The 16,787-nt window shown below is 36.9% G+C and overlaps 1 protein-coding gene across 1 annotated transcript in view; it reads left to right on the forward strand.

Moving 5' to 3' along the window:
- The window catches only part of MALRD1 (MAM and LDL receptor class A domain containing 1), a 289,291-nt gene that overhangs the window by 73,547 nt on the left and 198,957 nt on the right, over window positions 1-16,787 (forward strand). Inside the window, exons 18-20 of the mRNA XM_069776612.1 lie at window positions 8,314-8,401; window positions 11,187-11,363; window positions 13,847-14,024. Coding sequence (XP_069632713.1) covers window positions 8,314-8,401; window positions 11,187-11,363; window positions 13,847-14,024 — 443 coding nt within the window. The remainder of the gene's footprint in view (window positions 1-8,313; window positions 8,402-11,186; window positions 11,364-13,846; window positions 14,025-16,787) is intronic.

Here is a 16,787-nt window from a genome sequence, read left to right on the forward strand (position 1 = left end):
GAGATTTTTCCACAGTTGCTTTCACCCTATTGAACCAGGTTTATTGTTGTCAAGTGTTGTTAGCCTTCTGCCTTGATTTCTCTGCTTGCTTCCTTGCTCAGGGCCTCATTCTCAGTGCATGCTGACATACCAGTAGGAGTTTGTTAATGTTTAGTTGGTCAGATACATATCTTTCATTAAAATCTGGTGTTGAAGTAGCTCTGAATTTATCAAGGACTTCTCTAAGATGTTTATTACACTTCAGTGCCCACTTGTGATCATTTTTCTGTTATTGCTTTTGATCTATTCTGTGGTAGCAATTTTCATACAAAGGTTTAGTCATCATGGATTTCCACTCCAGCAACAGGTTCAATTTCAACTTTCCATTTGTCATTCCTCATCTTTCTTCTCCTACTCTTCTCCTTTGCACTTTCCCTAATAATCTGTTAAGCTTAGTATTCATGGATTCTTTTTTTTTTTTTCGTCTTTTAAAGTTTACCACATGCTTCTGTTGCTTCTTACTTCTCCAGTGCTACTCCAGATACATGGATATTCAGCCCTATTTGCTGCATTTTGGTAGCTCTCTTTCTGGGTGCTAACTATTTTTCTTCATCTCTGATCTTTGTGTTGACTTCTTTCATTCCTGATACCTGCTTGCATGTTGCATGCTACTCTGGTTTTCACATTTGCATTGTGCTATCGGTTTCTGATCTGTTTATAGTCATCATTCTCAGTTTTATTTTCACTGTGGCAATATAAAGCCTGTGGTTGCTGGCTGACCTATACAGTTTGGTATGCAGTTGCCTGTAAAGCAATTGGTTTTTAATCAGCTAATAGATTAATATTGGCAGGGAAGTGCTACCCACGTTTTTTAATCCTTCATTGATCATAGAATCGCAAAATGGTTTGGGTTGGAATGGACCTTTACAGATCATCCAGTCCAACCTCACTGACATGGGCAGGGACATCTTGCACTAGATGCAGGGTTGCTCAAAGCCCCATGCAACCACACCTTGAACACTTCCAATAATGGGGCATCCACAACTTCTCTTGGCAACCTGTTCCAGTGCTTCACCACCATCATCATAAAAAATTTCTTCCTTATGTCCAATCTAAATCTATCCTTTTTCAATTTAAAATCTTTGCCCCTTGTCCTGTCACTACAGGCCTTGGTAAAAAGTCTCTCTCCTTCTTTCTTATAAGCCCCCTTTAGGTACTGGAAGGCTGCTATAAGGTCTCCCCAGAGCCTTCTCTTCTCCAGGCTGAACAACCCCGACTCTCTCAGCCTGTCTTCACAAGAGATGTGTTCAATCCCTCTGATAATTTTTGTGGCCCTCCTCTGGACCCATTCTAATAGGTCCACGTCTTTCCTATGCCAGGGACACCAGAGCTGAATGCCATACTCCAAGTGGAGTCTCACTAGAGCAGAGTAGAGGGGCAGAATCACCTCCCTCGACCTGCTGGCCATACTTTTTTAATGCAGCCCAGGATATAGCCTACATATCTCTGTAGGCTATTTAAAAAAAAAAACACACCCAAAACCAAGAGTTGCTGTATTACTGATATTTAACTCTCAGCTCTTGTTAGAACGTGTCCTGTCAGGGTGTGATGTGCAGAGATGGTTACAGGGTGTCTGGGAGCTGTGCCAGAGGATGATGATGTCAAGCCAAATCATGTGGATTACTTCATCTCTGTACTGTGGAAGTATTAATGACTTTTGGTATGACAGCTCTAATACTTGCATTTGTATGACTGTGTCTCCTCCACCATGTCCCATCCTCATCATCAGGATCAAGGAGTGCCTTGGGGGATTGTAGTGGGCCAGGAACAAAAGCTGACATATTTCATGTCCATACTTCAGAACTTGTGTAGACTCTAGTTTGGACAATTCATGCTCAGGTTTCTTCACCAGTTCACAATCTACGTGAGAAACGGTATGCACATAGAGTGGACAATGAGGGAACTGGGACACTTGTGGGAAAGAGAAAAAAAAAAACAACCCTAGGACTTTGTGGTTGGTGCTGAACTTTGTGTTGATAGTGAATGCTGTTCATTACCTACAGTATGAAGTGAAATACAGAGAACTTATATCTTGAAAATGCGTGTGGTGCAATGCAGTATATCTGAAAGGCAAAAGTAGTGTGATTTTTAAAAAGTAATTTCTAAACATCAGTATTGCCATTTTTGACAAGTGGATTTCAGAGCACAGAAAACAGCATGAAAACAAGGAAATCGCATGAGAAACCAGGAAAATATATTGTCTATTGTGCAAAACTTCAGGGATAATTTCATTATTTTAGTTCTGTTTTTTTGGGAAACAAATTGCCCTTTTTTTCAGTGCTATTACACTACTTAATATCATGAAGCTCTAATCCACTCTGTGGCAATAGAAATTATTTATTCTTTGTGTTATCGTTTTATTGGTATGCAGTGGAAGACTCGTCATGATGTCATCAAGTCACAACATATGCACAAAGGGGACCAAGAATAAAAATTTCTAAGCTACCTTAACAAAGCATTTTCCAGTCAAAATTGTTTTCTTAATTTCACATCTGTCATTTCCTTGCTTTTTTTTGTGGGGGAGGAACAACAAAGGGGGTGGGGTGTGTGTTTTTTACCTTTGTTCACTATTTACATGCAGAAAGATCAAAGGAAATTGCACAAGATAAAAATAACCTTTCTATACACCAGTGAACTGTCAAGTACTGCCCACATTTTAAATATGGAAAACCTGAAGTAATTAAAGGGTTTCATCACCTTTCACAACTCACAACCCACCGAGAGACTGTGTTGAGCCATTTGAACTTGAGGGGAATCATGTAAAGTAGGAATTTTGCTTTCCTGAAAATTAAGAGTAGTGTCTTAAATTTGCTCTTGCTATTACTATATTACTTATCAGGAATTGCTGAACAGGAAAATGAGACTTGGATAACTTTGCAAAGAGAAGGAAAATCTTAGTGACTTTTTTCTCATTCCTTTACTGGATCTAGAAGCCATCTTTGAAAAGGTAACAAGAAGATCACAGGAAAGCAGTACTTCATTGAAGTTTTAATCATGTCTCCTTCCATAGTTCTATGCTTTACATCAAACAGAGGGTTTGTTTATATTATTTTTTATAATCCTTCTATGTTTATTGAATATGCTTATAGTAGAATTAAGAAACAATGTAGAAATTCTACTGCCACTGAAGTGTATAGCAAAACTCTCGTTATCTTTAATGATGACAGGATTCATGGCAAGTCATATGTTCCGATGATATCCCTATGTTATCATTTTCTGTCTTTGGGAGATTAAGGCCATATGTGTGGATGCAGGAGCAGCAAATCTGTATAATTTACTATCTCAGTCAGGCAAAATCCTTTGGATAAGGAAAGGTCCACATCTTTAGGCAAAAGATGTAATAGTTATCCTCTTGCTCAGGGGCATTTGCTGCTAAACAGATAATTGACTCGGTTGCTGGCACAAATGTTTTCATAAACATTGAAAAGAAAGGGATGCATGTCTTTTCTCAGGATACTCCTTAGCTCAGCATGGAAGAATTGCCTTAGCAGTAAGCATTGCATAGATCAGGTACAAGTCTTTCCATGAAGGCCCTATTCAGGCTTCTCTGGATAGCCATGTGGAGATGTCTTTATGCAGCCCTTGACATCTTGACATGCTCCAGCATAGCAGAGGGAGGGACAAATGTACTCAGGTCATAACAAGGCACCCTGGTCAATGTGGGACACATCTTTTAGGAACATAAGTCCTAGGAATTTGACATAATAACTCAGCCAGAATCCTGTAGGGTTTTTTATTTATTTATTTATTTATTTATACAATCTGTGGAAATGGTGATTCGGAGAAAGAAAGAATCTATGTAGTGTATAAGTGAATGTGTGTGTAAGCTGCTGAACCTGCCTACACCTGTCACGGAAGATCACCCCAGCAGCAAAAACACACTGATGGTAAAGGAGTGGTGATGAGATTCCATCTGAAAGTAGTTCAGGGTACCACAATATGATTAGAGTCAGTAAAGGCTGATCATGACAGAACATCATCAGCCTTGCCATCGCTTTGCTATTCTCATACTACAAGTCACCCACTTTCACCTGTGTGTATCCTTCTCAAAAAAGCCTATCAGTTAGGTCGAGCCTTTGAGTCCTTAAACTGTCTGCATCATTAACCACAAGGCTATCAGAAATGACTGATGCTCTAAAAAAACCCCTAAATTCATACACGAACACTAAAAGGACTTGTACCTTAGGTGTGGGAGAAAATTGACAGTATCCTTTGGAGGTTTTTTGGACTAGATTTGGCCTTGCCCAGTTAACCATGGATGTTTTAGTATTGTCTGTGAGTATATTCTTATCTGTCAAGTATTTTCAATACTTGGTGATATTTAAGTAATTAAAAAAAATCATCGTCGATCCTCTTTAGGGAAAGAAAACATTTACATTTTTAATATTACAAAAAGTAGAATTGCTAAAAGCTATAAATGCATTTTTGGGCCTCTGTAGCCAACTGAACAGAAATTAAATTAATTTAGAGACTGAAAAATATCTTCAGATTTAAAGGGGGGGAGAGTCCATTTTTCTGTGGTTTTTTGGTGGGATTTGGTTTGTTTGGTTTTTTTTTAAGACTTCATATTTACAGTCTGGGTTGGTTTTGAAAATAATCTAATTCTGCCATAATCTTTTGAAGTAAAAGAGACTTCTGTATATCTTTGTAGATGAAGTTAAAACTAATCATGATCTTAAATTGGATTAAATAGAGCTTTATGATTATAATTACTAGATACGTGTTTCCCAAGTGGGCAGGCTAACCTTATTGTTTAATACAGCCAGAATCTCAGAAATTTTTATACTGACTATATACTACTTTTGCAATAATTCTTCCAATGTTAATATTACAGCGTGAAAACAGGATCTTGTCTCTTGAGTGAAGTTTTGTGGCCTTAATACAGCAAAGTACTGACTCCCAGAATATGTAAACAGTTATTAATATTATGCTTGTCAGCAGTCCCACTGACATCAGTGAAGAGTCTGAAACAAGATAGAAATGTGATTCTTCCCTGCACTTTAGAGAAATGCTTGGAAAAACATAATAAATCAGCATGAGGGTTCACAAGCTCATAGTGAAGTGTGATAAAGTGCTTTACTGAACTAGAACTAGTGTTTTTCAGTATCTTGTAAAACCAAGCACTGTAAAACATCAAATATTTGACACAAGATTTTTCACATTTGATGTGTATAACCTTAAGATCATTGGTAAGAATTCATCTGGACACCTGTGTGAATGGATTTTATTTCAACTTTTGAAGTCGAGACATTAACTTCTAATGCGTTTTTGATGGACACAAAAGGAAGGGGCTGATGGGCTTTGAAGACGGGCAGTGGAATCTCGAGCTTTTCTATGTATATCGTTAAAATGTTGTGGTGACCTAATGTTGATAATCTTTCCAGAAACTGATGGGCTGTCTCCACTTGTGCTTGCTTTTGGGGGCAGAAGGGCTCCACGCTATGTGTAGTAGCCTTGACTGCCCAGTCATTCCCCCCATGAGGGGGAAAGCTGGAACATGCGGTGGCACTCCTTCTGCCGGTGCACCCAGGATTTTTTCCAAAGAGAAACCATGGTGCGGAAGGTACAGAGGAAAAGTTTAGTGCCATGTCATCAGGATGCGACTATTGGATGCCTAGACGAAAGATTTGGGAGATGGTCTCAGGTCTCACAGTGCCTACTCCTTTGATGGGAGCTGAGGAAGCAGAGAAACAGAACCAGGGAGGAATAAATTACCATGTTTGGACTCACTAATCAAAGAAACCAAGAAGTCTTATTTGACATGAATTAATAACTGAAGAAGTCAAAATTAAATCTAAATTTCTCAGATGTGTTTTAAATCTCAATTTTTCTGAAAAAAATAATTGTGTTTGCCTGGTAAATAGTTTCCCTTTTTTATGTAATTCTTGAGTTGTTATTGTAGGAATATGTTCATGTGTTCTTGAAAAAATTGTCTTACGGTGAAGACTTATTGTGACATGATAGTTGGGTGAAGATATCTTGAAAAAAAGGAGTTTTGAAGCAAGAAATTTTGATACGGATTTCACGCAATTAGTGGTTCTATGGCTTGTCCTTTATCTGTAATTAAAAAAGTTCCATTATCTCATAAGAAATTGGTTACTTTTCTTAATGAAAGTTATGAGACATTTTCCTTTTTTTGTGCAAAGCATTAAAATATAGGAGTAGTTTACTTCAGAGATATGCAGTGAAATGTATATGACTTTGAATCCTGCATTTGCTTTCAGTAAGCTATGACAAAAGCTTTTGATGACAGTGTTCTGTTGGTTATTTGTACTATTATCCACTTGTGGTGTTGTTCTTTCCTCTTCAAACCAAATCACATGGTTTCTTGCCAGAAATAATCACAGCAAACCTAGTCAGAATTAGCATGCTCTAAGTAATAATAGTGCTCTAATAACATGCTCTAATAACAGTAACACAGCTGACACTTCCTGTGACAAACCTGAGATACTGTTTGGCTATATTACTAGGTAAATACATTTGAACTAAAATCACTATTACCTAGACTTTCAGAAATCTTCAGAATTTTGAATATCTCACAGTTTTTGGAATTAATTCCATTCTAGTTTAAACTACGCTTGTATAGAAATTAAGACTTTATTTTGCTAACCTTCAGTGGGAATTGGCTAGTGACAGTAATGAGCATTATTGTAAAAATGGAACATTTGTACAGAACAGTATTACCCATTGTAATTCCTCTATTAACACTTGTCATAATGTTCCTTCACCCTTCAAAAACCTATTTTGTTCAAAATCTTAAGGGATCAATCCTTTTCTATATACAGAGTGTCATTCTAATACATTTTGCTTTTCATGGAGTTTCTTTTCCCCTTTTTTTATGTAGTATACCTTTTGCTACATTTATGGATTTCATTGAGACTGGATCTCTAGAGCTCTGAAAACTGGAGAAATTGGGAACTATTTATCCTCATTCAAATAATAAATGAGATGTGAAATGAGCTTCATGGTAGATGAGTTCCCTGGAGGTTGTTAAATAATAGCTTATGAAGTTTGCAGAAATTCAGCTGGCAAATTCATTTAAGCGGTCAACGTTTAACCACAGCTGCAGAGAGACTAGGTTTTGTACTACAGCACTAACTCATAATTCGGTCCTATTTTCAGTTTTAAGTCTATACCTACACTTCTGTTAACATTTTCTGTGTTACTGAGTTCATGCTATATGCCAAAGTGTCAGAATCCCCAAGTAAGAACCTAAATAAATAAAATAATCATTTAGGTGGGGAGATTTCAAGTCATACAATCATAATAATCATCATAACAATAAAGAGGTATTCTGAATTAAATTACCCCTGCAGAACTGTGTCCTGCCACTTCTATCTTTGTATATTTTTATGCTCTTAATAAAAGTATTCCTTCTTAAGGTGCAGGAGTGCAACCTCCTCTAGGGAAATGGTGGAAGATGATACGCAAGATGTGTAAGATGTGCCATAAGTATTTAAAAAAAAAAAAAAAAAAAAAGAGGTAAAGAAATAACTTTAACATTGGATCACCAAAACCATTTATTTATCTTTTTTTTTAAAATGTATGCTTTGAGGAGGCTTTATTTATTTTTGTTTTTTATGAATAAGCATTTATAAATTAATTAAATTAAGAAAATTCTTACTAAATCTTTCCCTAATCACCTGCTTTGGATTTTTACCATTCAGTAACAGTCAGAAGAAAAGAGGCTTATTCAGTCATCCAGAAAGTATTTCACAAGTACTAACATCTCCCATTCCTTGGCTGTAGACAATAACGAGAAAGTAAGCGTATAAGGCATTGGCAACCCTAATGAAATAATAGAATATTTTTCTTTAAAAGGTTTCATAGCACATCTTTAACCTGCTTAATTGTTTTCATCACAGTGGGATTTGTATAACGGTATATAATTTATTCACATGAATGTTATTATAATTAATCATGATTAATGTTATTACAATAAGTACCAAAGGAGCTAATAATAATATGCCACTTATGATAATGTCTTGCCATCATTTTATATCACAATCATGTTTCAGTGGATTTACCCAATTGTGAAACCAACCGTTCTGTTATGGTTCACTGTGATTAATGTGACCACCAGTGAAAGCTGATAATAATTAGTCTCTTTCGTAAAGTGTCACTAAATAGAATATATCCCCTAGAACAAATTTAATCTCATTTTAAGTGTGAAACATGGTAAATGACTCCTCTGTCGATTGATATGAAATATTTAATGAGAAGTGGAAATCTACTGTACACTGAAAAATGTTTTTGTAATTCTTGTTTCCCTAGATCTTGGTGAAAGGTACTGTAGGAGACGGTTTCACTGGAGACATTGGACTTGATGACATGTCTTTTCTAGACTGTACTCTTTACAATGGTAAGAGCAAGTGTACACCTCCCAGCTGTGAGCTGATTCTTTGCTGTCATTTGTAAATATTTCTACTGGAAAAGCAAAAACCAGATCAAACTGCGACTCATGCCTGTCAAGGAAATCCAGATTTGTTTCCCTGCTTCTCCGACCTTAATATCCAGGCATCAGCACAGAAGTTTCCGCTGTGCCCAAAAAGTCCAAAAGAGACCCTCAGTAAGAAGTGTGCAGCTTCCAAACTCTTTGAGGTCTTGATTCCTAGAAGGAAAAAGAAACTTAATTATGTGTAAGTAAACTGACCTTTCATTCAGCAAATTCAGTTTGATACAGCCTTCTGCCTCCCCCCAATAATTCTTAATGTATTTACTGTGCCAGTTGCTCCCACATTACAGCACACAACCAGTTCAGATGACAGAGCAGCCTGTCCTCAGAAGTCATTGCTCCTAGGGTTGTACAATGTCTACAGAATTGTGAAATAGTATATCCCAAAATACATGTGCTTCAAGACACCAGATTGCAGAACTGTCACTTCATCACAGAAGGGATTTTAAGAAGAGTAGTGTTAGCTGCAGCAGGTGTTACAGTGGTGCATATGGTGTGACAGTTGATGTACAGTCATAATAGGGCTATAGAACAGCAAACAATTCAGAACACTGCCTGAATATTAGTATCCTAGCACTAATTCTAAAACACCCTAGTGCAGATGCATTTTTATTCTGCTACTCCAAAAATTTCTTATAGATATAATTAGGTCTACTAGGAATATCAAGTGTATATGGCATGTTTCTTCTGCAGATAATTATGTCATATTTTACCAAGTTTATAACATTTATTATAACATTTTGAATATAAAGGGTTTTGTACATAGTCAGTTAATGTATAATGCCTTATATTTGAGGAAGAAAACCTTAAAAGAACTAATCAGAAAATCCCTACATGTTTTCAAATGAGATATGAAAAAAAAGTTTTAAAAATAAACAAGAAGAAAGTTGGAAAGTACAGAGGGTCAGAGTTTCAAAGTTCATAAATAAGAAAAAAGCAGCTCATTTTGTGTGGAAAGATAAAACTAAAATACTGAAGTATAATGGTAGACAGAGCTGAATAGGAAACAGTTTTTGTGTTCTGTACATTTTAAAAACATTTTTAGTTTTGAGAGCAATTTTTTGAGATACTCCAGAGTCCTGCCTCTATTTTACTCTCTCCACACCATAAAAAAATCCCAACAACCAAAAAAGAGTCAAAGAGACTGTGGAAACAGTCTGCAAAATAGTCAATAGCTATGACATACCACCATATTTAACGCAAGTTCGATCAGGGAAAAAAGCAGGGCTCCCATGTCCCTGCACCCTAGAATTAAGCACTAGCTTACCAGTTGCTCTTGTTCCACTTCAGATAACCAAATACTGACCAGGGAGAGATGGACTTGATAGCTTGGTGGTAAAGTCCTTCATCAGTAATATTAAAGATGTCAAAACTTGGGCATATTGCTTTGATGCCTCATTTGAATGCCCTAACCAAAGATTATTCAATAATGCTTGCTCTGGACAAAATGGTATTTCATAAATTATAGAAAATGAATTATTTCAAAAGAGAGAAAGGAGCAGATTCTCCTTTCTTTTTAGGTGTCGTGAAGGTTATGGTACTTCAAAATTTCTTCTCCTGTTCCAGTGGATTGGGAGCAGAAACTTGAATGTGGCATTTATATTTAAAAATTTCTGACCAATAAGGTCCTTGCTATTATTATGACATGTAGATACATTTATTCTATCATGCAATTATTCCTTCAGAAGATTCCTTCCCCTAAATCTTTCGTTTGAGTCTTAGGATATTATGGGTGTATCATTCATTCGATTGGAGTATAATCCATTTGATGTCATAGATGTGCTTTCTACCTTACAAAATAGAAACGGCTCCTGCTTGTGGAGAATTTATTATCAGTCTTAGTGCTCCAGGCGTCGGGGGGGGAGGAAAATTCCTTGCTGTCTCAGACACATTTTATATAAAAAGTCTTCACATGTACTTTTTAATTAACTCAGGTGTATTGCTAGGGTGTATTGTGCACTACAGCTAATAGTTTCGTTAACGATTAAATTTAAAAAAAGCGTTTTATAATGAAAATTCCTTTTATGGCCAATAATAGCAAGGGTTTTCAAGAAATGAGAGTAAAGCATGAAGAAAGGTGCGTAGTAAAGAATGGGAGGAAAGGCAAAGACAATTGATTTGAAAGAAGTAGTAATGAGTTTGAATGAAACATATAGGAAGTGGTGGAACAAGATGATGACCTCAGAATAATTTTTCTAATGAGAAAAAAATATTCTTTTCAGTGATAAAATTACAAGAGAAAAAGGTTAGGTAATAATTTCCACAGTCATTTGCAGTAATTGACGTGTTAAAAAAAAAAAGCCATTATCATCAGCATAAACTGTTAGCCTTGGCTCACAGGGAAACTAAGTTTTTGTGATTGTTCTGTCAGTCTCCATGATATTAGTTTTTTTAAATGACTCACTGACTGTGACCTGAAAGACAGGTAGGAGGTGTAAATAAATTCCTGCAAGTGTCGAGGATTGTATGAATGGTGGTTGGTTAGCATGACCAACCTGGTGCCTTCCACTGAGGAAATGTTCAATTCAGTTCCTGCTGGGCAACGTTTAAGTCATTCAGCTTGGCCACCCAGCCATGTTTCCAGCAAAGCTATACCCTTGACAAAGGGTAGGAGTGGCAAGGGGAGAAATCATTACAAAACTAGAATGCCTTAGTCCCACTGCTCAACATTTTGTTGGTTTGTTTTTCAAAGGAAACTTGCCAACAATCTCTACAACTACTTCAGGAACTTCAGTTCCTGCCACGCTCCCTATGAACAACTGCACAGAGAAGGAGTTTGTCTGTAGAGCCTCTGGCCATTGCATCCAGATGATCCAGAAGTGTGATTTTAGACCTGACTGCTCTGATATGTCTGATGAATCAGCCTGTGGTGAGTATACTAAATCTTGTACTTTGCTACCTTATTAGTTTGCAGCTGTTAAACACCTTGCTTTGACTACTCTATATTCACCCTTGCAATTTGGTATTAGCACCTAGATGCTATTTTTAATATGATTTTCCCCAGAAAAAATAATAATAACTTGCTCTTAATGTGGGAATCTGAGCCGTTACGCACTTTCTGCCTTCTAATGGGCTGATTCAGACTTGACATTCCAATTCAACTTACTACTGAAATGGGGTGGGAGGGAGGAAAGGAATCCTCAATTCCCCAGTGATTGGTACTATACATGACAATTTTTTTGAGTGAGCATAGTTTCTCAAATTAAATGACCTATGACTTATTTAAATCCTCCAAATGTTCACTAGTGCAGACTGGAAGAAATAATTACTTTACAGTCTCATGTTTGGGGTGCACATCTGGGTAACTTGGGTCCAGTTCTTACCTACTTCAAAGAATATGGGGTTTGTTTGGTTTTTTTTGGTTTTGTTTTTTTTATACAAAGTATTTTCATCAGCAGCAATGACTGTGAAATTCAGCCTACTCCATGCAGAAGTGACTTCCAGCCTGTAAATTCCTAAAGCCTGATGGTCAGATGGGAACACTGGAACTGGAACAGTGGACTAGGGTCATCACATGTTGTCTGTAGAGGTCCAAGAGAATTGTTGATTGCTTCTGAGTTGCAGCAGTTTATACTATAGCATTTTAGAAGAAACTGTCAATGACTTTGCTTTGCCTTAAAGGACAGTACTTGAAAATACTGCTGTACCGAAGCTGATTAATGGGGGGGACAGACATCTAGAGACAGTGACCTCATCAGCCTTTGCAAGATAAACTATTCTCAATGAAGATCAAAAACCTACATTCATTACACATTGTGTAGGGAACTCAATCACCTCTCTCAGGGCTGAGGGCTCAATGAGGAAAAGTAACATTATACTCCCTCCGTCTATTTCTTATGTGGGAATAACTCTGGAAGGAATGAATCTGATATATAAATATCACTGGGTACTTTCCTGTAGTGTGAAAAAACACCAGTCGTTGAAATTCTGCACTGAAAAAGAAATGCAGAGCACTTTGGATAGAATGGTTTGTTGGGGTTTTTTTCCCCCTCAGAAATTTACATTGCCTTACAAAACATCCTTTCTTTCTGAGAGAGATAAATACTGTGGCGAATACACCTTTACATATTTGCTCTGTCTGAAGTCTCCCATCACTGCAGCAATAATGGCAATTTATCATTCAAATGACAGTGCTGGAATAGGAGTTAAGTATGTCCTGACTGAGGGCAGAAATATGTTCTCACAAAGGTGTTATCTTTCTCAGAGGCATTTGAAACATAATGTTTATAAAACACATTAAAAAGGGGGGAATAAACATGTGATACTATGCCACTCATCATTCTCAGGAAATGTCACAAATCTTTATATGGGTAACTCATGAGATCATACTGGCTGTGGTTTGCTTCCTTACTGGTGATATACAAGCTATAAATCAAAACACACTCCCTCCTTCGTCTACCATTTTTAGCCTCCAAGTAAGGAAGCATCAGGCACATTCTCCTAACTCACTGTGGTTTCTTGATGTAGAAGTTACCTCTGCTATGCTAGCATTTGAGCTTTGTGGGTTAAAACAAATTCTCGTTTCCCTGCACAGTTCTCACAGCAGTCACTTAGACTTGAGTATAATAATCTGTTTCAAAGTTCTGGAGAGTGACAAGACTCACCTTGGATCACCTAGACGAAGTTTCTGCAAAATATTCAGGAAGATGTACTGGAGAATAAATATTCATAACAGAAATGGAAAATAAATAGGTTTCTTTCCCCTAAATGTTCTTACAGGGGGGTGCATTGTGAAGGGGGGATGGTAGTGAGCTCACTTTTTTTTTGTCCAGTTGCTTAGGAATCAAAAACTGAGGCACAGGCAGCTGCATATTTATGTGGTAAGATAACAATGCAGTATTTGATGCCAATGCCAAATACCTGCATTATTATGTGGCTTTTAGGTATTGTGGGGACTGCTTGAAATATGGATTTGTTTTTTTAGAGTTTTGGTCATGGACTTTGTACACAAATTACAACGAGTTGTTAATGTCATCAGTCTACAGGACTGAAGAAAGAACCATGCAGCAGCTGACAGATTTGCTGATGAATTTTACATGCATTTCATTGTATATCACGCAACAGATTATTAGAATGGCCTGAAAGCTGGTCAGAACACATATGAAGGTAGATACTGAGGTGCAAAAGAATTGGTGTATACCCAAATTCAGAATCTGCCTAATAGAAAAGAACACAGAAAAATATAATTGATATTTTATCCATAGAGGAAAAACTGTGCATGTTAGGACTGTGTAAGTATTCATGGATACTATAAATAGAAACTTTTTTATTGCCATGTTACTTTATCATAAAATTAATTAATGCTTTCCAATTTTTATATAAACATGAAGTATTCACTGTTCATTTTTAAAGTTATGGAAGTCTGCAACTTTGAAGATAAAAACCAGTGTGGATGGTACCAACCAGCCTTGGAACAGATGTCAGGAAATGATTCCATCCATACCACAAACCTATTCAAGTGGGAACTTGGAAGAGGAGCAAATCTCTACCCTGGGCAAGAAAAACACTGCCCATTAATTGATCATACTACGTGAGTACAATTTTTCAGGTGCCTGAATCTTTCTTGGACTGTGTGAATTTAGCCATGTATGGATTATCAGGAGGAAAATCTGCTCAGTTCACAGTATTGAAGCAGTTTACCGATTTATTAATGGCATGTAATTAACTTACAATGCAGGATGAATAATATCTGTACAACAGGTGAATCAAAATACAAAATGTTAATAAACAGGTACAAATTTCTAACCACGCTTCTATAAGTAATTCCCAAAATTTCAGTACCTCTCCATCCAGAGAAACATGTGTGCACTCCCTCTCCCAGAGGACATGTGGTGTACAAGCATGTTCCCCTGTACAGAAAAGCGAGTTTGGAGACATGGCTGCTCCAGCTTTATGTGTACACATGCTGCTGCCTATGAAATCTGTTAATACATATGCCATGAGAAATCAACCCTCCCTGTGGCACCCTAAACTGCCATGTCAGCCCACCAGCTGGATGCAGGCTATTTGCAGCATCCAGTGGGGACGATGCTCTGTCTGGATGCAGTGGTTGTGGCACCAGCAAGATGACCTCTGGCATGTCAAAACCAGGTTTTGGCTCCTGCTGTTTCCACGCCAAAATGTCTCCCCACTATTACAAATTTTCATCCTACTTTTATACTTCTTTTCAAGCTGACTTCTCCTTTGTTTAAAAGCTGTCTTTGCAATTCACTGGCTACTGTTTGATTTAGTTGATGGTGGTCATCATCTTGATCAGTTTTGGGTGAATACCTTCTCAGATGGTCTTTATTCACACGGACAGTGTACGCTCGCTTTTTCTCCCTTACCAGCTATTGTTATCCCAGCAGTTTTGCCCAAGGGTGGGCAGTACAAGTCGTTACCCCAACAATGGGTCTTGTGAATTCTGCTGTCATTTAATAATTAACTTAAGCACTTCAAAATGACTGTAATTAGAGTTAAATTGAGTTTAGTTGATATTTTACCATTTTTCTGATAACTTATATAACTTCATAGTAAGATGAAAAATATCTCTGTTCTCTCAGTGAAGATTTCTAAATTAATTTTGGATTCTAGGTAGATTGTTTATGATAATTACTAACTCCTCCCAAAGACATTCCTTTGATTTGTCTCAAAGAGCAAAAATTAGCTTTTTTTCCATGGAGATTTGGGTTTACCTGTTTTGTTTTGTTTTGTTTTAATTAAGAAATGTGATTAAAAAAAATGCAATTTATATTCCAGTTAAAAGTAATAGTTAAGATTTATTGAGACAAAATCCGTACAGGTGACTAGTAAATGTATTAAGTACAAACAACTTTCAGTGTCATACAACTACAATTCATCTAATAAGGAAATTTCTGTACAGCATCATTCTTCTGAACAGAAGAATACTTGCCTAGTTCTAGTGACAGGCATGTTTACTTTCTGTGACAGTAGTCCACAGAGTACAAAAATGGACTCTAAATTAAAACCACTCCAACAGAGTCTTTGCTATATTGCTACAGTTTAAAAATGAGATTATATTGCATTTACTCAGCCTGAGTATCACTATCTATCACTATGAAAGAGTCAGCTCAATATATTAGTTTCACTGTGTACTTCATTAAAATCACTATATATTTTTACCGAAAAAAACCCCAACCCCCCAAAATCCTCATTCAAGAATAGCAAAAAAGAATTACAGTGCTACCTAATTGTTTCAGGGTCTCTACATTATACACAAAGGAAGTATATTCCATAAAAAAGAGCAACTATTTATGATAAATTGGCTGTCAAACCTTTCATTGATTGCTATTTAATTGTTATATATTAGCTGATACCAGCACTGTATGTGTACTTAGTAAATCCTCTCATAGCCTTTCCACTAGATTTGCATTGGCACAGTGATACATGAAATTGTATTTACTGTTTTTCAACATATTTTCGGGGTTTAATGCAACTAACAGTATATCAAAAAGGACTGATGAAAAGAGAAAGTAAATGATCCATAGAGATTGTAGTTTTCAGGCAACACTGAAATGGATTGCTGTTGTGATGTTTCACACCAGATGTAATTTGGTTGTACTGTTTCCCCATTCGCTTTGTTTATTGACCTGTAGAAGAGAATGGGAGCATGATGCTTCCAAATTACAGCAGGAGATGCAGAGCAGCAGTTTTGTTGAATTAAAACCCTGCAACGTTTTGTTTTATTTTCTCATCCATTTTCCCAAAATTCCCATGGACTTAGATGAGAGAAGCTGTAACACTGTAATCCTGTGTGTTTGCTTATTAAAATAAAGCATGCAGGATTATGTACAGAAATGCTTAGATTCATCTGATGCATGAGCGGATGACAGTGCAGCTTACAACGAGTTCTTTCAGCAGAAATACCTGCGAATAGTTGGAGACTCAAACTGTCTGCTTCCCATAGAATATGTATTTGGGAGGCTGATGAATTATAAGGTAGAGGTGTGAGTCTTTGAAGTTGTAATTGCATTAACTGAGTGAAAGTAATGACTTCAGAAATGGAGGACAGAACAGCTTGTATGTGTGTATATAAGCCCAAGGCTGGAGGAACAGAAGCCGTTATGGGAATCTGCTATGGCAGCCTGACAGTTCTTGGCTTGAGGTGGGGAAAGGCTGGCACATGTTTTGCAAAGAACTAGGTGACATTGGCATTCTGCACTGAAAAGACCATTATACGTTTATGAGTGTAGAGCTCTTACGGCACGTTTCTACACTCAGCAAATGGGAATTCTCTATTACAGTTAGGTTTCAAAATGCTGTAATAATGAAAGTATCAATTTGTGTAGGCTTA

This window comes from Haliaeetus albicilla, chromosome 2, assembly GCF_947461875.1.
Source record: "Haliaeetus albicilla chromosome 2, bHalAlb1.1, whole genome shotgun sequence".
Classification (NCBI taxonomy): Eukaryota; Metazoa; Chordata; class Aves; order Accipitriformes; family Accipitridae; genus Haliaeetus; species Haliaeetus albicilla.